Source organism: Epargyreus clarus, unplaced genomic scaffold (genome assembly GCF_041222505.1).
Source record: "Epargyreus clarus isolate Ecla_fem2 unplaced genomic scaffold, WU_Ecla_fem_2.2 ptg000023l, whole genome shotgun sequence".
NCBI classification, from domain to species: Eukaryota; Metazoa; Arthropoda; class Insecta; order Lepidoptera; family Hesperiidae; genus Epargyreus; species Epargyreus clarus.
In genome coordinates this window covers 14,252,939-14,277,206 of record NW_027332230.1, presented here as the reverse complement: position 1 = coordinate 14,277,206, position 24,268 = coordinate 14,252,939, and the positions used below count along the sequence as shown (strand labels likewise).

The 24,268-nt window shown below is 38.3% G+C and overlaps 3 protein-coding genes across 12 annotated transcripts in view; 2 read left to right on the top strand and 1 right to left on the bottom strand.

Annotated features, from left to right (window-relative positions):
* LOC140751664 (SH3 and multiple ankyrin repeat domains protein 3) overlaps positions 1–5,863 on the top strand; it is a 274,179-nt gene extending 268,316 nt beyond the window's left edge. For 5 of the 8 annotated variants that reach the window (XM_073085643.1, XM_073085644.1, XM_073085645.1 and 2 more), the window contains one exon: positions 183–574. In XM_073085643.1, the coding sequence (XP_072941744.1) occupies positions 183–308 (126 nt within the window). In that variant the 3' untranslated portion in view covers positions 309–574. Of the gene's footprint in view, positions 1–182; positions 575–676; positions 790–2,039 lie in introns of those variants that run through there. The other 3 variants (XM_073085646.1, XM_073085642.1, XM_073085649.1) reach the window with 2 other exon arrangements.
* A 178-nt stretch (positions 5,864–6,041) lies between these two features.
* Oseg6 (intraflagellar transport protein Oseg6) lies at positions 6,042–19,607 on the bottom strand. Its single transcript, XM_073085650.1, has 21 exons — positions 19,450–19,607; positions 18,929–19,086; positions 18,226–18,450; positions 17,675–17,885; positions 17,096–17,376; positions 16,119–16,378; positions 15,596–15,816; positions 15,277–15,399; positions 14,261–14,445; positions 13,415–13,621; positions 12,781–12,992; positions 12,486–12,573; positions 11,728–11,922; positions 10,170–11,057; positions 9,806–9,914; positions 9,323–9,472; positions 9,045–9,138; positions 8,727–8,836; positions 8,383–8,550; positions 6,964–7,040; positions 6,042–6,830 (listed from the first exon to the last, which is right to left on the bottom strand). Exons 1-21 carry the CDS (start codon positions 19,462–19,464, stop codon positions 6,719–6,721), a joined length of 4,089 nt encoding a protein of 1,362 aa, XP_072941751.1. The 5' UTR covers positions 19,465–19,607; the 3' UTR covers positions 6,042–6,718.
* A 587-nt stretch (positions 19,608–20,194) lies between these two features.
* On the top strand, positions 20,195–22,274 carry ArgRS-m (arginyl-tRNA synthetase, mitochondrial). 3 transcript variants are annotated; one of them, XM_073085637.1, is made up of 3 exons: positions 20,195–20,233; positions 20,471–21,548; positions 21,749–22,274. In XM_073085637.1, the coding sequence occupies exons 1-3, from the start codon at positions 20,207–20,209 to the stop codon at positions 22,246–22,248; spliced, it is 1,605 nt and encodes a 534-aa protein (XP_072941738.1). In that variant the 5' UTR covers positions 20,195–20,206; the 3' UTR covers positions 22,249–22,274. The 3 variants fall into 3 exon arrangements, with proteins under 3 accessions (XP_072941738.1, XP_072941740.1, XP_072941739.1); XM_073085639.1 differs by having other exon boundaries at positions 20,202–20,262; XM_073085638.1 differs by having other exon boundaries at positions 20,230–20,370.
* Positions 22,275–24,268: the final 1,994 nt, after the last annotated feature.

Sequence of the window (24,268 nt, the reverse complement as noted above, 5' to 3'; positions counted from 1 at the left end):
CCCTTCGAACTGAACCTCGGCAGCAGCTTAACGCTGTAATTATTGAGCAGAAACAGTGGAGCGTCGGTGACCCCGCTACCTTGCGTGTTACCCTTAATTTCTTTAGCATATTCAATAAAAATATAAATACTAGGAATAGAAAAAGTGAAAAAGTATTAATTTTGAATACTGTGTGACGGCAGGCCCGCAGCGCGACAGGGCTGCGCGCGTGGGGCGGCGCGGCGGGCGCGCGCGCGGACGACGCGGCGCACCAGTACGCGCAGCCCTTCAACCTGCACAAGCCCTTCCTGCGACAGGCACGTAGCTAATCGCTTTGAAGGACCTTTTATATTTTGCGCCCACAAATCAGAGCTTTAATATAATTTTTATTCCAGACCGCACTAAACATTTATTACCAAATTTTTTCGCCAAAATATTCGTAAAGTACACCTATACATGTACCATTAAAACCCGCGGGCACCGTAAAAATAATATTACATTTTACGATGGTATACCAGTATAAATACTCCGGTGGACCGATGTACCGGTCTAAGTAAACTCGTACACTCATACGTATCTACAGCCATAGACTCACACCTCCATGAGTCATGTGTACATTTTGTTTATCACACATACATCCAAACGTCAATCCAAACATAAAAAGCTAACATATAAACCAACGACTATACGTTTTCAGAACTCGACGCCAGCGCCGCCGATTCCGGAGCCAGACTACAGCATGTCGGAGTCGGACGAGGACGACAAACGTAAGGAGCCACCCGCGGAGACCAGCGCCAATAGCAACGCCAGGTAATGCACCTTATACTTAATTATATTAACATCCGGTCGAATTAAGAAACCTCTTCATTTTTTATCGATTAAAAACGGAGTAAATTACTGAAGAACACTTTTCCTAGATGTCAAAATATGACGTTACTCAGCAACAGAACTGTTCTTGGCAACACTATAAAATCGATCTAAATCGTATTAATAAAGACTCTTAAAACTATATAATAAAGTATCTTAGAACAAAGCAATTAAGTTTCGGTTATTATCTATCACATTATTTTATTGGGGAATTAATATGTTCCCAAATAAAGTTACGAAAACATAAACTCTAACCGTACATCCTTTTTTAGAGTAAATGCAAATCTAGAATATAAATTAATTATCTAATTAAATTATAATGTAACACATAGTAGAGAAAACAAGTTTAATTAAAGCACTTTAATACTCTAGATAAGATTTGTTATAGGATTTCACTAAACCAAATGTTCTATTGAAATTAAAAATAATTTATTGGCTTTATTTTTTCATTGTACAAATTCAGTTTCAGGATACCAATATATGCAACTATATATGAAAACGAGAGAGAATTCGAATAAAACTAGTTAAACATTATTTTCGAAGGTATTATTCATTTCAACTACTGTGTTGTTGGGGTGCTTCATGTTTGTCAAGGGAAGATTAAATTGTGAAATATGTGTTCCTTATCATACATCAAATCTGACTAATTTAGTTATTCATTTAGAAATTATTAAGTCCGCTTCACATTCTCGTGGGAATCTCGCGAGAACGCGAGAAAACCCCGTTTCGTGTAGGCTCCACATTCTCGTTTCTTGTGCTTTCCTCGCGTTCTCGCGGGATTCTCACGAGAATGTGGAGCGGGCTTTAGAAATGTATGAGAGCTCTGTAAGATTAAAAATAAGACTTAAAAATGTGGTATGTGTAAATAATTTGGAGTTTGTGATCAATTTCACATGTGTAATTGACTGTAACACGAATACATAGCCAAAAAGTATTAATTTCATTTTATTTCAGTTCATTTATTTTTATTTTCATATTTTTTCCATCTTTATGTTGCTTTACATTGTGTTGTTTAATTATTTTTATATAGTTATTATTTTATTTTCGATAGATAAATGTTTACCGAAATAGTTTTAGAACTATCATTATCATTAATTAGTCGTTAAATAGATGTTTATGTTACGTTACATTTTAATGTTGGGATCTTATTTACTTTCAACGTTTCGAATTATATACGTTATTTTTTATTTTAGCGGCAGCAGCTCCGGATCGAGTTCGATGCAACATTCGTTCTCGGTTGACGAAATCCAAAAGATCCGCACGCGGCTGAAGTCGTCCAAGTCGTGCGGCGACGAGCTCGGCGGCGGCGGCGAGCGCGACGACGGCGACAACTCGTCGTCCGGCGTGTCGTCCGACCAGGAGGCGCGCCCGCCGCCGCGCCGCGACAAGGTGTCCTTCTGCGCGAGCGTCACCGTCAAGTCGAGCAACGACGTCATCAGCACCGAGCCCGTGCACAGCTCCAGCGAGAGCCTGGCGCCGCCGCCGCCCATGCAGCGGCACAACTCGCTGACGCGCAAGCGCGCCACGGCCGCGCTGCTGCGCGGCGCCGCGCGCGGCCGCTCCGCCGCCGAGCGCCTCGGCGTCGACGTGGACAAGGCGCCGGGCCGCCGCCGCGCCGCCGCGCTGCTGGCCGCGCTGCCGCCGCCGCCCGAGGAGCCGGCCGCGCCCGCGCGCGACGCCGCGCCGCCCGTGCTGGCGCCGCCGCCGCAGTTCAGCGACCGCGAGCCCGCGCCCGCCGCCGCGCCCGCGCCCGCCCGCGTCGTGGCCGCACTGCCCAAGCTGGCGCACCTGCAGTAGCCCTCCGCGACCCTCCCCGAACGTCTTCGGGACGCCCGACGTCCCCCCCTTTTGGCAATTCCTTCGATTGTACGCCTGCACCCGACCTCTCGGCGATCTTATGAACTTTGCATCCGCTCGCCGCGACCGCGAGGCCCGCGCTCCGCCCGTAATCGACTCGAGTGTGCGGTCGCAGGCGTTGCCCGGTGAGCGGTAACTTTTTGTAATCGAACGACTAAATGAAACCAAAGATTTATAGTATTTATTGTTGAGGAGTTAACTTTGATATAGTTGAAACTAATTTTTATACATTCCCTTATTACCTAGTATTAAATGAACGGTTTCGGAGACGATCTCTGACGTTCTCCGACGTGTCAAAGCGCATCGCGTCTCTCGTACCGCGATTTTATTTAATTCTAAAAGTCTATTTTGTATAATTTCTAAACTTTTACGACGCAACCAAGTGCCATCATGTCTTGATTTTAAAATATGTTATATCTATTTATCTACATGTAAATATCTTACGAGATCTATTTTATGTTAAAAGAGTGGGCTAAACGCGTCTATACAAAAATATATCCGGCCAGCAGATGCAAAAATAATATTTATAAAATTAACACATTATTTATGAACATAGTTTATATTAAATAACGATTATACGTTTAACGAATCGAATATATTATTTAATTTATTTCATTCGTCCATAATAATATTATATGGTTAAATAGTCCACTCTTTTGACAGTGACACGATTATTTCTTTTGAATGGCCGAGGCCGTTTGAATGTGTTCTTAGAAAACTGTTAACATATGCTTTTATATTTCATCCGTTCCATTATTATGTAATTTTATACAAGAAAACTTAATCGCGCGTGATATGAACTCACTGCAACCTGCTTCACGACTATTGGGGCACAAGTTTTCAGCTAATATCGTTGTAATTTCGATGTCCAAAAATACATATTGTTCACGATTTGTACGCCCATGTCGCGTATAGCATGCACAGTATGGTATTTGGGTAACTTAGTGAAAGACAACATGTCAGGATAAATTTTAATGATGCTTGCATCTTAGCGGGGCTCGTACAAAGCTGTATCGCGTAATCCTTTTACGAGATTGACACGCTTGTGCGCCGCAACTTCGTGTTACTGAATCGACTGCACTTCAACTCGACTTGATTTTAACTTTATTATAATATATGTTACGTTTTAGAGCTGTTTCTGTAAAATATTTAACCTATATCCCACATTTTATCTCAAAAATAACTTGAATTTACTTTACTCTCTCTACATTTGAATAGTTAAAGTTAGGTTTATGCATAATAAAATATAACGCCAACTGAAGCGAGCGCTGAACTCGAAGTCAAATGTTAAGCAACGTACCGTGTTAGAAAGTGAGATATAGATTTGCCTAATGTTAGCCTTAATTAAATTGGTACATCGGCTACTGCTCGAGACTCAGTGCGGCTCTTAGCTGTAACATATTAACATCGATTGCTACAGTTGTAGTGAGATTATATCACAAAGTGTATTATTATTATTGAAAACATTGATTTACATTATGTACTTTATGTGGCGACACCCAATATTTAATACCAGTATATAAATAACACTTTTGTATAGTATTCCATTAAAGTCGTTTTCAATTGTACGAATGCTTACGCTGCGTAATATTCGGCCTTAACGCTGTATAGTAAATGTTTTTGTACCAACTTGAGACCGGAATTGCTATTACCCACTCTGTATAGATAGGACGTATGAACGAGTGAATGACTGAATGAACTCAATTTAGTAAAACTTGTCAAAGATTTTATTTTATATAATATCATTATGCTTGAAACTGCAAGGTGTAAGTATTAATATATATTTTGCGGTTTTCCTATACAGAATAGGAATTGAAAATCAGGGCCTCTTTAGCTAATTATTAAATTTGTCACGCAGCGAAGCAGAGCTTTCCTAGATTAGGACGAACACTGCCTATCGGCCATAGAGGAGCGAGCTAATGAAACTGACTTAATGTATACAGTATAACCACTAAATTATAAAATTAAATTATTTGGACGGCACAGATACAAAAGAGATTTCAGACAATGTATCTTAAAGCGAGCCAGTTTAGTTTATTCAAAGACATAAGTCTTATTACAATACCAATTACAAATTAAAGTCAAGCAGTAGTTTCTATGCCTATATTTTTCTCATCATAAAATTTTCACCTAAGGCCTTTTTAACAAACGTGTTTCATACAATATACACCAGACAGGAATCATCAAAGTAAAAGTTTTATGCCTTTTGTATCTGTCCTGTTCAGTCAAATAATAAAAAGCACTACAGATATAATTTCTAAGTATTTTTACGTTAAGCGGGCTTGGCTAAGTTATTTTGTGTATCGACTCGGTAGCGTAGGCTCCTTGAATGGGGAATTAATTACATCTGTATCTGCTGGATGTACAATACAAGGAGGAAATTTAAAAATAAATAACGTATTTTGAAACAGAATTATATAGAGCTGTTTGTGGCATTTTATTAAATACTATAGAAAGACATAGCCAATATCTCTCGGATTATTTATTACAAAGTTGTTCTGCGCCTTGTCTTGTACACCGAGTTTCTTAGCTAAATTCTAGCAAATTATTAATAGCACGAGTCGAGTCGACAATTTAGTGGGTTGAATAGAGCCTTCATTGTATTATTAGCACAATCAAATAATTTCTATTATCGTTATTATCATCGACGTATTATTGAGTTATAATCTTCTTGTCATTAATTTAAGTTGTATAAATGTATTGTCTACTTAAGGCGTAGATAGGTAGTGGTAATTATATTAGGGCAATATTTGATGATCATAGAGTAACGACTGAGTGGCTACAGGCTGCGGGGTTGCCCAACTGCATATCATGTAACCTTCAAATTTGTGTTACCAGTTATCACAAGCACATTTATTTGCATTTTTACAACAATAAATTTGATTAAATATTTCAAATAAAGGTTCAATACATTTTTTGTAGTATTCGAAAAATATATTTGTTATTTTTTACACAGGATTTTAAAAATATATTTTATTTGATCAATCAATAAAAAAGTTGGTTACACACAAATTTAAAGTGTTAAATGATATGCATTGAGTCTGGACCCGCTTCATTTTGTATAATACAATTGTGTTTTCATTTCATTTGAATCTCAGTATCGAACGTGTAACTACAACTTGGTATACTTTCAAATGAAAAATTAAATGTTTCATCACTATTTCTGATTTTTATTTCACAGTTCTTTTTAATATATTAAATGAGTTATAAATGTTATAGTACTCTTAAATATTTCTTTCTATTTATAGCAATCACATATGCGAAAAAGCAAAAAAAAACAAAGCAATAAATAATTTTCTATAAAGATAATTGGATATTTCAAATATAAAAATCAAAAGTTCTGTATACTGTATTTTTTGTTATCTTACATTTTAAAGGATTATTTAAAGTACTTATAATATTACGGACGTTCAGAAAATGTTATCAAGGCACGTGTTAATCATTTGACATGTACAATTTAATTTTATTGTAAATAATTTCACTACACGTGTGCGTTATATCAATAATTAATCATATTTGTAGTCTGTCATTCGTAGAATCGGACAAATGAGAGTATGTCTAAATTCATAATAAATTAAATGAGCCTAAATAAATAATTACTGAATTTATACTGAAGAAACATGTGTAAGGGTTCAAGTGTTTCCTCCTATGCGTTAAACCCTAAAAAAGGCTCATTATAATAACTTAAAAAACATTTATATTTCGGAATAAAGTAATTAAAAAGAGATTTAAGAACACTTTGAAAAATATATCTATCATTGGAATCAAATTATGTAAGGGCCGGGTAAATTTTAAAATGCCAGATTCTACGATAGACTTTCAGCATAGTATACCAATCATTGACCTTGCAATAAATAATAAACCACGAGTAGCTGACCAACTTCTTATCAGCCTCATTACATGCTCTAGCCACATATTAACAAACACGAGATAAAAGGCTTAAGTACATACTTATCTTTATAATCTCTATGGACGGATAAAAATCACAACAAAGTGGACGTTACAACCGTACGCGTTATTCCGACGGATTAAAATCCAAATACAAGGAAACGTCGTCAATTTTGATGAGCCGACGGTAATCCACGTGTTCGCCGCACATCGGACATTTCGGCTCTTCTTGTAGCATTCTAAAAAAATATTTTCTTGTTATCGAAGGTTATTTTAATAAATATGTACTTGTAATCACAACATCTTTATCAGTATTAGTGTAATTTAGGTTTACAATATAATTACATCAATAAAGTAAAAGGGATAACTTACTCTACGAATTCCGAATATATTGCTGGAAAGTCGCATTCCGGGCACGCCGTTAGATCATCTTTCACGATATGCAGACCCTGTGAAATTAAATAATAGTTTAGTGACTAAACTTTAGCCCATCAGCAGCTATTTATAAAGTTGCGTTCTTATACGCAACAATACAACAATACAATAACTCTTTATTTTGCACCAAACCAAAAGTAACAAATACAAAATTAAAAACATAATATATCTATAATTAGCAACCAAACCATCTAACAAGTAAGGTGGAGATAGGCCAGACGAGCGACCAAGGCATAACTTAATGGGTAGCGAATATTACTGACTCACGTATTACAACGAGTTAACGAATACACAAACACCCACATAGAAAACAGAAATCTAAATTCATCATAAAAAAATCTATGTGGTTGGTGATTGAACCTGGAAGCCACTGCGTGCTGGCGGGCATAGTGATTGCTCAGCCACGCTGATCATGAGCTAGCTACGAGGCTGGTGTAAGCAGCATTTACAGCGGGTTGTCATTATCGACATCAAGATCATCGCTACGAAGTTGGTGTATGCGGCACTGACAGTGGGTCATCATCATAGTTACCATGAGCCTAGCTATTAACCAAGGTAGAGTCCGCGCCAAAGTGCTAGTCCGCTCCGAATATAGAAACGAGTCGCGTCGCAATAGCAAATTATAGATATGAGAGGGTCGAAGACAGCGCGGGACACCCCCGGCATCCGTCCGCTGCCCGCTCTCGCCCACGGATACATAACTGCGTTAGTGTGCCCTTACATTGCTACAGAGTATATATATGCTTGTGTTATGTTCGACCCCATTGGTTCTCCGACTAACACCTGCGCGCATTAAGTTCAGAGCGGACTTGCAAGTTTAGCGCGGACTATACTAAGCAGGCGTGCGGTACTGCTCCGTGCTCGCCTAGCTGCGAGACGGCGGGCGGTACTCACGGTGGCGAGGCACAGCGGCAGGTCGGCCTGGCAGCGCGCGCAGTGCAGCGCGGCGGCGGGCAGCGGGCGGTACTCACGGTGGCGAGGCACAGCGGCAGGTCGGCCTGGCAGCGCGCGCAGTGCAGCGCGGCGGCGGGCAGCGGGCGGTACTCACGGTGGCGAGGCACAGCGGCAGGTCGGCCTGGCAGCGCGCGCAGTGCAGCGCGGCGGCGGGCAGCGGGCGGTACTCACGGTGGCGAGGCACAGCGGCAGGTCGGCCTGGCAGCGCGCGCAGTGCAGCGCGGCGGCGGGCAGCGGGCGGTACTCACGGTGGCGAGGCACAGCGGCAGGTCGGCCTGGCAGCGCGCGCAGTGCAGCGCGGCGGCGGGCAGCGGGCGGTACTCACGGTGGCGAGGCACAGCGGCAGGTCGGCCTGGCAGCGCGCGCAGTGCAGCGCGGCGGCGGGCAGCGGGCGGTACTCACGGTGGCGAGGCACAGCGGCAGGTCGGCCTGGCAGCGCGCGCAGTGCAGCGCGGCGGCGGGCAGCGCGGCGCCGCACGCCGGGCACGCCGCGCCGTGCTCGCCCGCCGGGGCGCCGCGCGGGGCGTGACGGACCACAGACTCGATCTTCTTCACGTACTTTGGGTCTATCTGATAACCGAGAGATAGAACTATTTTAATACAATATACAATGTTATGGGTATTCACGATTCACACGATTTTTAATATCTTTATTGTAGCTTTTAATATTGCAGTTTTTAATAATTTATTTAACTTGGAAATATTTTGATTGTACATTTATGTATTTTAACTGTAATCCTCAATACCTGTTCGCGATATTGCGGCTGCATGAGCTCTCGAGCCCAGTGATACGCCTCATGCTTGAGGCCCGCGCGACCGCACTCGATAACGGTCGACGTCAAAATCGAAACTTGATCTGAAAATAAATATTTTATTTTTACGCGTATTCAAAGATATCCAATCAGCCATAACTAAAACTCTAGTTCTAACATGCAAATGACATTTAATAAAATTTTTGTAGGAAGGAATTTTCCTGTAGTAGATGAACAACTTCGCTAGATGACGGTACTACCCATCTGCTCAGTCTTTCAATGTAATAAATACCTATTTAAGGAAAAAGTTACGTTGTTGTGTGGGGAAGAACGAAACGTCTTCAGCTGTCCGTAGAAGCAACCGCGCTGCCAAGTCGTGCCGCCCGCGTCGCACATGCGTGCGCACCTGTGATGAACAGATGTATGGAATATAATTATTATATTTAAAATAAATGGTGGTAATGTGGATGTTGCTTGTAATGGTGTTAAAGGTGGTGAAGATGTTAAGTGGTGGGGATGGTTACAGTAGAGATTCTAATGGCGGACAGCAGTGATGGTGGTGGTTGTTGTCATGTTGTCATGTGACCCACCAGTATGTAGGAGTGCAGCAGCGTGAGCGCGCGGCGCAGGTCCCGCGGCGGCGGGCGGCGGCGCGCGCGCAGCGCGGCGCACAGCGCGCGCACCACGTCGCGCGCCTCGCGGTATCGCCCACCCGCGCACTCCGCGCCCGCTATTATCACCTGTGTACAATACGCAACCACCACTACAGATACAGCTTTACGTCACGCTATAAACAACTTCAACATTCCTACATACTTTTTGCCGTCACGACATCAGTGCGGTCAAAGACGTTCAAAGATTGAGTACTGAAAAAAGTGCTACAATGGCGATCCAGTTGTAATTTGCAAAAACAAAGTAAATCTTGTTAACGACGTTTTGTATAAGATAAAAATTATATAAAAAAATTACAAAAGCAAAAAAAATCGAAATAATTCAAAACAAGTACATAAAGTACGAAACAAAAACGAATTATAATTAATCATTATATTCGTGGCACTCAAATGTATACTTACCGCAGTCTTGGCAGCTTCATTGAATTGCTTCTTGGCCATGTACAGACGAAACAGGTGACGCGGGTCCCGCGGCGTACCGTCAGCTTCGCCCAGCAGAAACTCTATCAACCTACGCCACAGATAGTGCCAAACTATTCAAATTTATATGTAACAAAACACTTGATCACTTTATTTTTATATTTAGTTCTCTTGAATAAATCTTTTCTTAAAGTACATATTAATAATTCCAAAATGGAGTAATTTCTCTTGTCTTTAAGGAATAAAGTACACATTTAAGGAATAAAGTAGAAGTAAATAGAAATGCCACCATATTGAATGACAATTTTTATCGAACTGTGTCGTAATATATTATGTCGTGTCTTACCTTCTAGTTAGTCTTTCGTCATCACTAGCAGCAGCCGCATCTATAGCAATGCTGATGGCTTCATCCTCCCCCTCTCCCTCCTCCCCGCCAGTCTTCAGAAGATGCGACATCGCCTTACTGTACTCCCCTGCGTGGAAGTAGAATTTACCAGCGAGCAAATGATTCTTCTCTCCTTCGAAATGGAGCGCTAAGCTTCTGAAATCCTCTGGCCTTGCCTGCGAGGTCTGAATCAATATCTCCCCGTAAAGCTGCAGTTTTCCATTCTTCCTCGCAAGTTGGAATGCCTCGTCATAACATAAAGACATTACTAGGAACTTTATCGCTGATGTTGGATCATCACTGTTTTGGAAGTAGTTCGCTACCATCTTTGCTCCCTGCACAGATTTCGACTCCTGCACCAAATTCACTGCTTCATCTATATCGTCCAGCTTTTCCAGGTTAAGTCGAATAGCAGATTCGAAATCCTGTGCCTTCAAGTATGACTTCAAAGCGTCTGTATACCTCCCTTCAGCTTCCTTTGCTTTGGCGTACTGTAGATGAATGCTCGGAGAGTTTATTTTTGAGATTAAAGCTTCGACTTTGAGCCACGACTTGAGTTTGATGTATAATGAAGCTGCCTTTTCGGTGTTTCCAGCGTGGTCGTACAACGCTGCAGCGTGACTGTATTGTTTCTCTTCTTCGAGCAGATGCGCACAGTCTTTCAGCAAGGTCTTATCGTGCGCGTGTTTCATGGCGGTGGTGACGCCGCGCACGACGTCGCCACAGCGGATGGCCATACGAGCAATACCCGCTTCGCACTTCGCGTTGTGCTCTTTCACTTTGATGTCGTCTGTGTTTTCAGTTACAATACTCTTCTCGTAGTTGGCAAGCGCTTCGTGGTAATCGGCTCTGAAATAATTAGTTTTTGTTGCTATAAAGTGAAAATGAATAGTTTAAAAAGCGTATAAAAGAAACAGTAAACTATTCTGCTTAGTTGTTATAGTAAAGGAAACATTACAGTGAAATTGATAGGGCACGTCATTTTATTCACTCTCTTAACGAATATTTAACCTTTATGTCTATCATGACGTAGGATCATAAAGTACTAGATGAGCGGTCATCTAGTTTTACAGTTAGTTCGATCGTGGTCACTGATAAGCATACATTTTACGTACACTCTAGTGAAACGACGTATTAACGATAAAATTCTTCTTATTAAACGACTATTTATTATTTATTTATTTCACATTTATACTTTCATTTGTTTTTTTTTTTTTGCTGTCGTAATAATTTGACTGTTTTTCTATATATCGATCTACTTCTAGGTACCCGCGTAACATGTCACTTACGCCCATTACATTATAGTTCTTTTGCAGATAAAATTGTATAGATTACTAATAACGGAGGCAAGAACACAAAATATTTATGAATACTCCATATAAGCTTCAAATACGTCGCCCGGTTAGCAATGTTGGCGGCCAGCGTGGACTGCCCTAAAGCCACTGCACGGATGCAACGCTCGCGCCCACGCACTAACTTAGCATACCGTTAAGAACACAATATAGTAGTGGGGACTGACGTGAGCTCGAGATGCGTGGCCCAGTCGAGGGTGACGGCGGGCGCGCGGTCGGGGCAGGCGGCGGCGGCGAGCGCGGCGGCGCGCGCCCACAGCCCGCGCGCCGCGTGCAGGCGCAGCGCGGCCAGCGGCGCGCGCCCGCCCTCCAGCCAGCGCGCCGCCGCCGAGCCCAAGCCCACGCACGCGCTCAACATGCCGCTGGAATTGTGACACAGTTTTATGGACCAAAAGTAATGTTCGCCTTGCTAACTAAAAGAACTATAAAATGAAAGTAGTAGTACAATACCGAAAAAAAATATCATTACCTATAAACTTTGATAAGTAGAGATATTTTGATGGTCAGTTATTTTTTTGAATTTTTGACAAATCAAACACATTAAAGAAAATTTACGAATAAATAACTAATACTGCGTAATTTACATATTAAATAATAAGTATTTCAAATATTTTACAGTCATTTTAGCACGGAGACGTGGCAAAACTTTTTACGCAACTATTTCAATTCTCAAAACATTTTCTTGTTCGGAGTGAGTAATATTTACTAATTTATGCCTATAAGATAAAATTACTCAAAAAATTACCACAAAATTATCAAATACATTTTGTAATCAATTTAAAGTAGCAAAATCCTCCATTATGCATGAAAACAACACCGCCATATATTGTTCCGTATAAGATCACTCTAATATACAATAGCATGTTTAATATTTTGGAACTATAAAATTATAACCTTCAAACATTACAATTATGCTAGAACTTACCATAGAACTGGTAGCTCTTCAATATGAGAAGCGTCTTCTAAAGCCCACACCATAGCCACATCACTCAGTCGCGTGTAAACTCGTATCGCTGTAAAATATATTTATTTAACATTCAAACATAAAAACTTGTTGGTTAGATTTTTTTCTCACTGCACTTTATAACAAGATCAATAACTGTTAGTCGCTAAACTTCATGAACACTTTCGTACTTCAGCAGCACACAAAAAACTGTATCACATTACCACTGAATAGGAGTTAAAGTTCATTTAAATTCTAAGGGCAGGTCTTGACTCACCAAACTCCACATTGAGATCAGCGATAGCCGCCTCGCCCATCTTCCGCCACATGTCCTCCTCGTCCACAGCGTCGCAGAACAGCCACGCCTCGCCGAACCTCCTCAAAAGCAGCAACTTCTCGATATGCTTACGTTGGTTCGCGAGCCGCTTCTCCGTGTCCGCGTCGGCCAAGCCACTCGTGTTGTGCGACTCGAGGGGGACTTTTACTATGCTGGAAATATTTAGTATTACCTATTAGATAGCTAATACAAATACATAATGGTATCTACAAGTACACTAAGGCATATTTACTTTTAGAAAAATTGAAAATGTCGTTGTACCACACAATTATTCCCTTCTGGCTTCTTCTTAATCTGGTAATATTTACTATAGTTTTATGTAACAAACCAAGTAGCATGTATTATAGTATGCATCTAAAACCTACTTCAAAAAAACTTAAATGTTATAATTAAAGTTCATCAAATTATTATATTAATATATAATTATTATGTTGCTACTTCTGGAGACTAAATTGAAATACCTCATATTAGTATGCCTACAAAAATGGTGTGTATTAAAAATCAACAACAACAACAACAACATAAGTAAAAAAATATAAAAAAAAAACCAGTTTAACTCTGAGACATGACTCACTTTCCTCCCGGTGCGTAGCAGTACGCGTCCCCGGAGAAGAGTATGAGCGGTATGTGTCCGGGCAACAGGTTGGTGGAGGCCACGAAGTCCACGTGCGAGCCGTGGATCGTGTTCGCCGCGTAGTAGTACGTGTCCGCGCGCTCCGCCGTGTACGCCGCGAACACGTTGCGGTCCGACAGGCAGATGTCCCACACTACGCCGTCGAAACTGTCCGTGTGGAAACAGTACCCTTAGTATGAGTTTTTACATTTTTTACAAAAATTACTGTTTTCGTATTTGTTTACATATTTGCCCATACATTTCCAATCAGCGCCCCTAGCGGCCTTTATCAAAACAGATAGAAAATGTATGGGAAAGACGTAAAGAAATACAAAAACAGTGATTTTTGTTAAACCTTAAAAACTCATACTAAGGGTATAGGTTTGTACAATGTGTAATTTGCTGTAATAGTTTAAAAAAATGTTTATGTCACGCGTGTTAAGAATTAAAACTGACATTAAATGATTTCGATAAAAACATATAATACATATTCTAAAATGACCTGTTATATTGTTAGTGACATAAAGAAGAATATGTTAACGAATTAAATCCCTATCACACACTCATTTTCACTGGTATCGGTGGCTGTAGCAGAATTGTATCGACCCAACTTATCTAACTCTGAGATCCGAATGCGCGTGTGTGTCGTGTCGTGACATGCTTGCACGGTAGAATGCACGGCGTTTCTCGCGAGAATGCGGAGCGGGCTTAAAAGGTACGCATGTGGCGTGCACACACTCCCGACCAGCAAACAGCAGCTAACGTCCAAGTGCTCAAAATGGCCCGGCCACATGGCCAGCTACTCACTCGCGCTCGGCGACGTCCGCGAGGTGCGCGGCGGCGGCGGCGTGCACGAGCGCGCGGCGGCGCGTGTCGGCGAGCAGCGCGCGCGCGCCGCCGATGTCCGCGTGCAGCGCGCGCAGCCCGCACGAATGCCGCGCGCGCGACACGCTGCGCCACTCCTCCACGCCGAAGTACTCGATGTGACCCATCTGTATACCACGCTAACTTACACTACCGGTCTGACGCATGAGGACGTCAAACATATTTGTCTTAGCCCATATAGGTAAAACTATACGATACTATACATACATAATACAGTATATACGTTCAAGAAAAAATAAAAAATTAATATAGAAAGAAAAATAAAAATAAACCAGGTAAATCAATGTTATGAAAACATCATTGATCTACCTGGTAATGGACTTTACATTTGTGATTAAAAATGTCAATTAAGAAAATTAAATGTGCTATTTTTTATTATCTATGGACTCTTACAATGCCTTACTTTTATTTTTTTACTAGCTGACTCGGCAAACTTTGTACCGCCTCAGAATATATTTATGAAATATATTTCATATTTCATCATCATCAACCCATTATTGTCCCACTGCTGGGCACGGGTCTCCTCTCAGAATGAGAAGGATTAGGCCATAGTCCACCGCGCTGGCCAAGTGCGTATTGGTAGACTTCACATACCTTTAAGATTTTTTATAAATCTCTCAGGTATGCAGGTTTCCTCACGATGTTTTCCTTCACCGTTTAAGCAAGTGATAATTAATTTCTAATACGCACATAAATTTGAAAATCAGAGGTGCGTGCCTGGGATTTGAACCTCGGACCCCTCGATCGAGAGGCTGCGTTTCTTAACCACTAGGCTATCACTGCTATATATTTCATATTTACTCACCTTTTAAACCTTCCCTGGACTTTCAAAAAATATTCTAAACTAAAATTAGCCAAATCGGTCCAGCCGTTCTCGAATTTCAGCGAGACTAACGATCAGCAATTGATTGTTGTATATAGATATTTAAAATACTTACATCGGTTACGAATATGAAGAAGTCACTGGTTAGATGAATATCAACAATTTTAGCCTCTTGCATGTGTGGTTCCGGAAACATCATAGCTTCTCTCTCTGGCTGAGAAGGATCAGGAGGTTCAATCTGAAATGAAACATATAAGACAAATAGTTTAGCGTTCCATTTGCTACCTTCCATTACAGCATAGCCAAATTAACTACTTACGCATCAGGGTCTCTACCCCTGCAAAGGATGCCACGTTGGGACTTAGCACAATTAGTGGAAGCATTATACTTCAGCCTCCGCTAGGGATAACCAGAGAGAAGTCTGTGTTACATACCGAATGCAGCATAGCCTTCCCCTGGAAGAGCACGGCGGCGTAGTCTCCCGCCACGCGGAGCGCGTCGACGTTGGCGGGGTACTGGCGGCGTCGCGGCGGGCCGCCCGCCAGCGGCTGGAACCACGCCAGCGCGCCGCGCACGCAGCACACGTGCGCCGCGCCCAGCGCTATCGCCGACGGCTCCGTGGGAAGCGCGTACGTCGCCAGCGCCACTGGCTCCGCTGCACAGAAAATTAATCGTCATTAATTGTCGTAATAAGTTATTGCATACTATATTTTATTGAAGTTATGACTTATGTTAAAATATGTTAATCAATCAAAAGTCATTAATTCACGTCGTTAAGTAGAATTAGTAATATTAGACTCTCAATACATAAATATTACTTAGTTAATAAATTTTACATTTCTGTTCATTTTAGTCAAGTATCAAATAATTATACATACATATTTTAGAAACTAAAAATCACGCTAAAATACGTAGAGACGTTAATTATGAACTTAAAGTAAGGACACTGACACTGACATTTAGCGGGCGCATCCGGGTCATCCGCGATCGCGATGCACTGGTAGACAGTGACCTCGGCGAGCGAGGTGAGCGCGGCGGCGCGCGTGCCGTGCGCGGCGCGCAGCGGCGGCAGGCGCGCCACCAGCACGCTGAGCGCCGCGCGGCCCGCCGCCGCCAGCAGCCGCCCGTCCGCGCTCCACACCGCGCGCGCCGCGCCGCCCGCAGGCGACGCCGTGCCGCACACCTCGCCGTTGTTCCACAACGATATCAACTTCAACCTGCACTTTGCTCACGTTAATAAATTAAATACAATTTAAAATTATAGAGGGTAATTTCATGTCTATCCCTACATTGTTTGCGTGAAAACATCAGTAGTCATCAGAAATCATCAGGAGTGTCTGTTTTCAAAATTGAAATAACCCCTTTTTACTACATGTATATGAATATACATACGGTACATACACCAAAATCACATTTTTTAATTTCTTTGTCTGTCTGTCTGTTTGTTCTGGCTAATCTCTGAAATGGCTGAACCGATTTTGTCGGGACTTTTATTGGCAGGTAGCTGATGTAATAAGGAGTAACCTAGGCTACTTATATTTTAGAACTAACTGTGTCCCGCGGTCTCACCCATGTTATTTCTTTTTAACGCGGCTGAAACCGCGAGGCACAGCTAGTAAAGAATAGGAAAAAATAGTCTTCTTAAAAAAAAACTCAAAATGTGCACTCGTATAAAAAATACATGTTCAATACAATTTCAACAAAACAAACAACAACAAATATGTTACATCAACACCACACCCTTTTTTAGATATGATACAAAGAGCCAAATTCTAAATAATTTCCTTCACAAAACCATATATTCAACATTATACAGTACAAAATCTTGAAACGAAAATAATTATGTAGCTTTGATAAGGTTTTGTGAATTAAATCTTCTGAATTACTACAAGTATTTAATAATAATATGATAAAATATTTAGGGTGTTACTTACTGTCCATCACCACAAGTAACAGCTTGCCCATTGAGTACAGCCACATCAGTCAGATTATCCTTATGATTCTTCACTTGGAACAGTTCCTCACCAACCTCCTTTATATGGGTTGATATAGCTATGACATACCCAGCACTGAAACCTATCAAGATGTAGCCATCTCCATACCATTTGTAAGTCACTATTGACCCATACCGTTGCTGAAATGCCAGCTCTATTGGATTTTCTGGATTGAGAAGATTGTACAAATATAAGGTTCTTTTGCCAACTATTAAGCTTATCTGAAAAAGAAAAATTAAAGTTTCAATAATATGACGATAAAATGTGCATTTTAATTGTAGACATAAAGATTGGCCACAGCCAATAAACTTATGAAGCTAATAATAGGAATAAATTATATTCTGTTATTTATTTCTTTTTATATTATTTCCAATCTGGATATATGTAGTTAGCTTTCAATTTAATCTATAAAATATTTGGAATGGTGTTGTATTACAGTAGATTTGATACTGGTACATACTTTAACACAGTAATTAAAAGTTATATAGAATACTATTAATGCCATGAGTAAGTACTTACTGTATTCTCCCCAGCAACTCTCTGATCTGTTTTCATCTCGGAAAACTGCAAATCATTTGGAGTATCTCTGAGAGTAATCATTCTTAGTGTATCTCCATCGGAATTGTTGATTGATAAACTTTTATCTTCTGAGGCCAACACCAATATGCTATCCCTATTCCAGGCAGCACAGGTTATCTTCTTTGTGTGTTTGCCTAAAATAGGTATCCTCCTGAAATTATACATAGATCTTGTATTTAATAAAAATTACAAAGTCACATGCAAACTATGTCTGAATTTAAAAAAGTGTGCCCATGGTTTTTATGGGACCATCTCCAAGACTTGTGGAGTACAATCAAAGAATTAACAATGGATTGCTGTCCCTGAGGATAGGAATGCATTGTTATAGATTGTAGAATTGAAGAATTCATCTAAGTAAAGCTATCACACATTTAAAACTAATTTCAGAGGCACCTATTTATTTGGGACTTAGTTAAAAGATTTTTTTTATCAGCTAGAATAAAATTATCTACATTTGACCTATCTATGTAACAAAATGGAATCCAACTTACTTAGTAGTATGATGATTATACAAAGCTAGGTTGCCCTTTGAAGTCCCCACAGCTAAAAGTGGTTCACCATAAGCCCAGGATAGACATGAAGGTGGTTCCCTCAACCCAGTTTCAATATTTAGTTTCTTATTAGCATGGCATTCCCATAACAACACATTGTTGCTGTTAGGAGTTATAACGGCTAAGTAATCTCCATCATTGTCCCATTCCATGCCTGCACAAAGTCTGAAAATATATTACACAAAATACTTTAACAAAACTTCTTATATAACATACTAGCTGACCCAGCAAACTTTGTTGTACCGCCTCAAAATCTATTTACAAATATATTTCATATAAAATATAGCCTATGTTACTCGTGGATAATGTAGCTTTCGAATAGTGAAAGAATTTTTAAAATCGGTCCAGTAGTTTTTAAGCCTATTCATTACAATCAAACAAACAAACAAACAAACAAAGTTTTCCTCTTTATAATATTAGTATAGATTTGTTATGTTATATTATATATATATATACAAGCCTTTTATTAAAAAACTTACTATTTTGACCATTAATGATATTTTAACCAAATTTTTAAGTGGAAGTACCACTTAAGTTATTGAACTAAAAGGAGTATGGGCAATTTAGTCCAGACCTCCAACACATTGTGTTAAGTAAACAACATATATTATATACTGTTGTTATTGTGATTTATATTACTTACCCTTGCAGTTTCATCCTTTCCATGAGCTGTCCAGACCGGTCATGTATAGCCACTGTTGCATCGGTACCAGTTGTGGCCAGAAGCGAGTGAGACTCACCTTTCTGCCACTGGAAATACAGCTCTCCCAAACCATGAGGCTGATCTATTGTATATAATAGCTAAAACACACAAATTACCTTTAATCAAAATGGCAGTAATAGCAAACAAAATGGGAACATGGTATAAGTTATTCAAAATTATTTTGGTTTTTTTTTTATTTAAAATGAGATTTTATGTATTTATAATAAAATTATACAATTCAATACATTCAATTCAAAAATTAAAGTACATTAAAATTGAATAAAATAATAATACGTTTTTCCGATTATATGTCACTTTAATAGTGATATCGGTAGTACTCAGATAATATATAATCGGATCAAAAGCCTTTTATTGTAACTCAAAAGCTTCGACAAAGCTTGCTATATGCTATAAACCCCTTTATTAAAACACTTGAACTTCGAAATACGTTTAAATCGTACCTTTGGTGTAGACATTTTTCTGTATTCGTTTATAATTCACATAAATCTATTCTTGGAACAGCATTTTTGTTCTGTAAAAGTTAACCTCATATCTTTTTCTCAATATATAAACAGTTGCATTTCAATATAAAGTCCCGTTCAATTATTTTACTCTTTGGTCCCGTTGCTTAGCAACCGGTAGAATGACATATTTATTTTTTAAATTGTACATAGTCAAAAACGTCAAACATGCTTACAGACTGTTGACAACTTTAAAACCCGCTCCACATTCTCGCGAGATCTCGCGAGAAGAGAACGCGAGAAAATCACGAGAAACGAGGATGTGGAGACGATTCTCGTGTTCTTCTCGCATTGTCGTCTTGTTCTCCGATTTTTGTCGGTTTTTGGAGCGAGACAAGGACGCGAGAACTTGTAACGAGTCTACATTCCCATGTTCCTTAGTAGCGCGCCGATTAGAGTAGTTGTGCGTGGTTTTCATTGAACATCAATATGAACTAGAATTGACATTCGTAGAATATTGAATATGATTTTTATATTTCAATAATTATATTTTATTATAAAAATAAAATTATGGGGAGCTAGAATGTGGAGCGGGCTACAAAAATCGGAGAACACAACGAGAATGCGTGAAGAACACGAGAAACCTCTCCACATTCTCGTTTCTCGTGCTTTTCTCGCGTACTCGCGAGATTTTCGGGAGAATGTGGAGTAGGCTTTAGTAAAGTATTGAATTTCAATTGTCAATGTGAAACTGTCAATGTCAACTGTCGTGAACTGTCAACTGGTTATTAATATTTTTTTTTTGTAATAAAAGTAATAAAATTGTTAACTACACCTATTTATTAATCTATTATACATTTATTTAATAAGTAAACAAATGGTGATATATAAATTATACTACCTTTGATACCAAAAGCAGCGGTACTAATTGTGTTATAATATTACATTTCAAAAGAGACTGGTGTTTCTCAAAAGCTGAAGCATCTTAGAATGTTGGTCTAATTGGTATAAATGTTTACAGGTGCTGCTCGAAGCAATGTTAAGAAATCACAGTATTATAAAAGATGCCTGTACATCTTATAGTCTTAATAAAAATGTGATAACATCATGTAGATATATTCATAACGTAAAAGAAATTTCGAACAGATTGCAAGATGACGATTCTACATTACACTTCAATAGTGATAGAAATGCATTTATTAAAAATGTTCTTATGAAAAAGGAAACAAAGGTAAACATAGATCCCAAAAAGATTGTAATTGACTTCAGTTCACCAAATGTTGCGAAGCCTTTTCATGTTGGCCACTTAAGATCCACCATCATAGGGAATTTTATTGCTAATATTCATAAACACTTCCAAAATAAAGTTACTAAAATCAATTATTTAGGAGATTGGGGTACACAGTTTGGAATTCTCCAATATGGCTTGGAGTCAAACAAAATTGATGTAAATGCTCTTGAAAAAAATCCAATTAATGTATTATACAACATTTACGTAGAAAGTACCAAGTTGTCAGCCACCGATGAGAATGTACAGATTGCAGCAAGGAAACACTTTGCCGATATCGAACAAGGAAAGGCTAGCTTAGACAATTGGAAGAAAATAAGAGAGTTTACTGTACAGGAACTGGAGAATACATACAAGAGGCTAGGAATTACATTTGATGACTATCACTGGGAATCAGATTACAATGGTAAAGCAATCCAGCATGTAATAAAGCTGCTCGAAACTAAAAACATTATGCTAACTGATGAAACAGGAAAAAAATACACAAAAGTAAAGGATAGAAAAATTTCTCTCTTAAGAAGTGACAATTCCACTCTTTATATGGCGAGAGATATAGCAGCTTTGCTAGATAAGTATGAGAGATACAAATATGATAAAATGCTTTTTGTAGTGGACAATGCCCAAACTGACCACTTCATGGCACTCTTTGATATAGTCAAGAGGATAGATGAGGAGTGTGTGAAAGGCTGTGAACATATTAAATTTGGAAGAATCAAAGGCATGAGCACAAGACGTGGGAATGTCATATTTTTAAGTGATATACTTGATGAAGCTAAGCATAAGATGTATCATAAACAAAAACAGTCCAAGAGTAAGTAACATTGCAGTAGCAGGAGTTTCTTGCAACCTTAATTGATCTTAAATATAATTTTCGAATATTGGAAATTTGTTAATATTCAAATTGTACAATATCTGTGTATGTCTCTATTTATCATACTTTTTTTTATACTTTATATTTGAGATATAAACAATTTTAACCTCATATTCAAATATAAATAAATATTATTTCAGACACAAGGACTTCAGCAATGAATGAAGAAACTTGTGACATTTTAGGAACAACAGCCGTACTGATTAATGACTTGAAACAAAAAAGGCTAAAAGATTATGAATTTGATTGGGATAGAGCACTCCAAAGTGAAGGAGACAGTGGTATCAAACTGCAATATTTGCATTGCAGGCTTTGGAACTTAGAGAAAAACTGTGGTGTAAAGGTTCCTTCAGACTGTCATCCTGAATATTTGAAGGAGGACATAGTCAATGTTGTGGTTTCAGAATTAGCTGTTTTTGATGATGCACTAAAAAGAGCCTATGAAGAAAATGAAGCCTGCATATTAGTTAATTATCTTTTTCGCCTTTCCAGACACGTAAATAGAATGTTTAAGGAGCTAAAAGTAAAAAATGTAGATTTAGATTTAGCCTCACAGCGAATTTTGGTCTTTAATTCTGCAAGATTAGTTCTAAAATGTGGATTAGAAATCTTAGGCATAAAACCATTACATGAAATGTAACTATAATAAATATGTAAATAATTTAACACATTGTTTTAGTTACTATTGAAATCAATTAATTGTTTAATTCATTTAATTTACTAATTTATTTACCTAAATAATTTACTAAAATAGTGTAGAGAGCTTCTAGAAACATAAGATATTATATAAAGAAATATGTATGTAGTTTATACGTTATATTTCTAATCAATACCTAGATACCTACATATTTCACACATGAACCACAACTTGAATGGATCACGTATGCCTAGAATTTGAACCCCAACTTCTGGTAAAAGAAAAATATGCTAGGTTATCCATTATTTCAACTACGAAAGTTATTGCTACAAAATTGTATACTAAAAATAATGTAGAAGAATTCAGGATATTTTCCGAAAGAAGTATCTATGATATATAACGATAACGAAAAAGTCGCATTTTGTACATTCCAAGCAGCTCTCATGTATCTTCTTAATGTTATTTGTTAAACTTATTAAATTTCCAAAACTTATAAAATTTACAAAATGTAATCAAATTATGATCAAAATTGTTTAAATAATTATGATCAAAATTGTTTAAATAATATAATGAAGGCTCACAATAAGATATAATTACTATTCCCCAAATACTAAAATAAAATAATATGCTACCCTACTTTAATATACAAACATTATCCCATCAATGAGCATTCTTATATTTTCTTCAAAAGTTCAAATATAAATTATGTTAATTACATAGATATATTATACTAATATATCTATGGTTAATTATGTGAGGTCAGTGTTGCCAGTCCTACCGAAATAAAAAGCAGTACACATAATATATATAATATAAGCATTAATATGACAAACGATATGTGTATGGTGCATTCTAGATTACACTATGAAAGGTAAAAGGGGAGTACAAAAGAAAACACTGAAAACAGGGAGAGCTTAGAAAAACTCTCTCTACTGTTTAAATAATAGAGTTGGCAACACCGGTTAAGGTTGAGTGTTGACATTTAAAGGGTTACCATCAAAGAGTATAGCAACCTATGTTACCACTTTTTAATGTATATAAGTATGTTACAGCCATAGTGATAAATTCAAATATTATACTTGCCAATATGTACTAAATTTGGTCAAAGTGATAAATATTCGACATAAAAGAATTAATCACATTAACCAGCCATTATATATAATATCTTCAAAGACTTGGATAAAGTAATAAAACGAGTATAACTAAAGATTATAACTGTCTAGTTCAGTCCTTAAGCATAATTATATTTTTTGTATAATAATTTTATAACGATCCACATGTCAAAAAATAGACATGTCGTGACTTTTTACACCCAGTCTTTGTACACGATGTACGTAAATCAGCTATGGGATTGATTAATAAAAAGACATGCATAATTTAAAAAAAGACCACTATAATGTCTGATCGCTTATTTAAATTTTAAGTACATACTGAATGTACATGATTTGGACCCACTCGCTCGCAGCCGCGCCCATACCATACCAGATTTTTTTACAAACCTTTCTTTGTTAAGAATTTTTCAATATTTATTTTTATATATTGCAGTAGAATAGGGAGCACGTCTTGCAATAACAACTATTTTTAAGTCTGCGACTATTATTATGTTATGTCCAATATAAAATATATGCGCCTTCTGATTTTTTTCTATATTCTATATTTTTGTATAACAGATGCATATTACTGATAGAATTGCGCATCGTAAAAAATATTGGAGAAAAATATTATATCCTATGTAATTTTCAAGAATTTCATTTCAATTAATTATATCGACATAAAAAATATACAATAATATTGAGTTTTTCTACAATTTGTCTATGGCGCTCTACAACCATAAGCTACAGATACCTCTTATTGATGATGTCGACCACTCCCGATTTAGCGCGAGAGTTTAAATTTATTAATTTAAAATTTTATTTATTTAATTTTTAAAGAATGAAACACTCCTTTTATTAGTTAGGATTATATTTATTATAAATGTATAATTTTTTTTAACAAATAAATCATATAAACAGTGAAATAAATG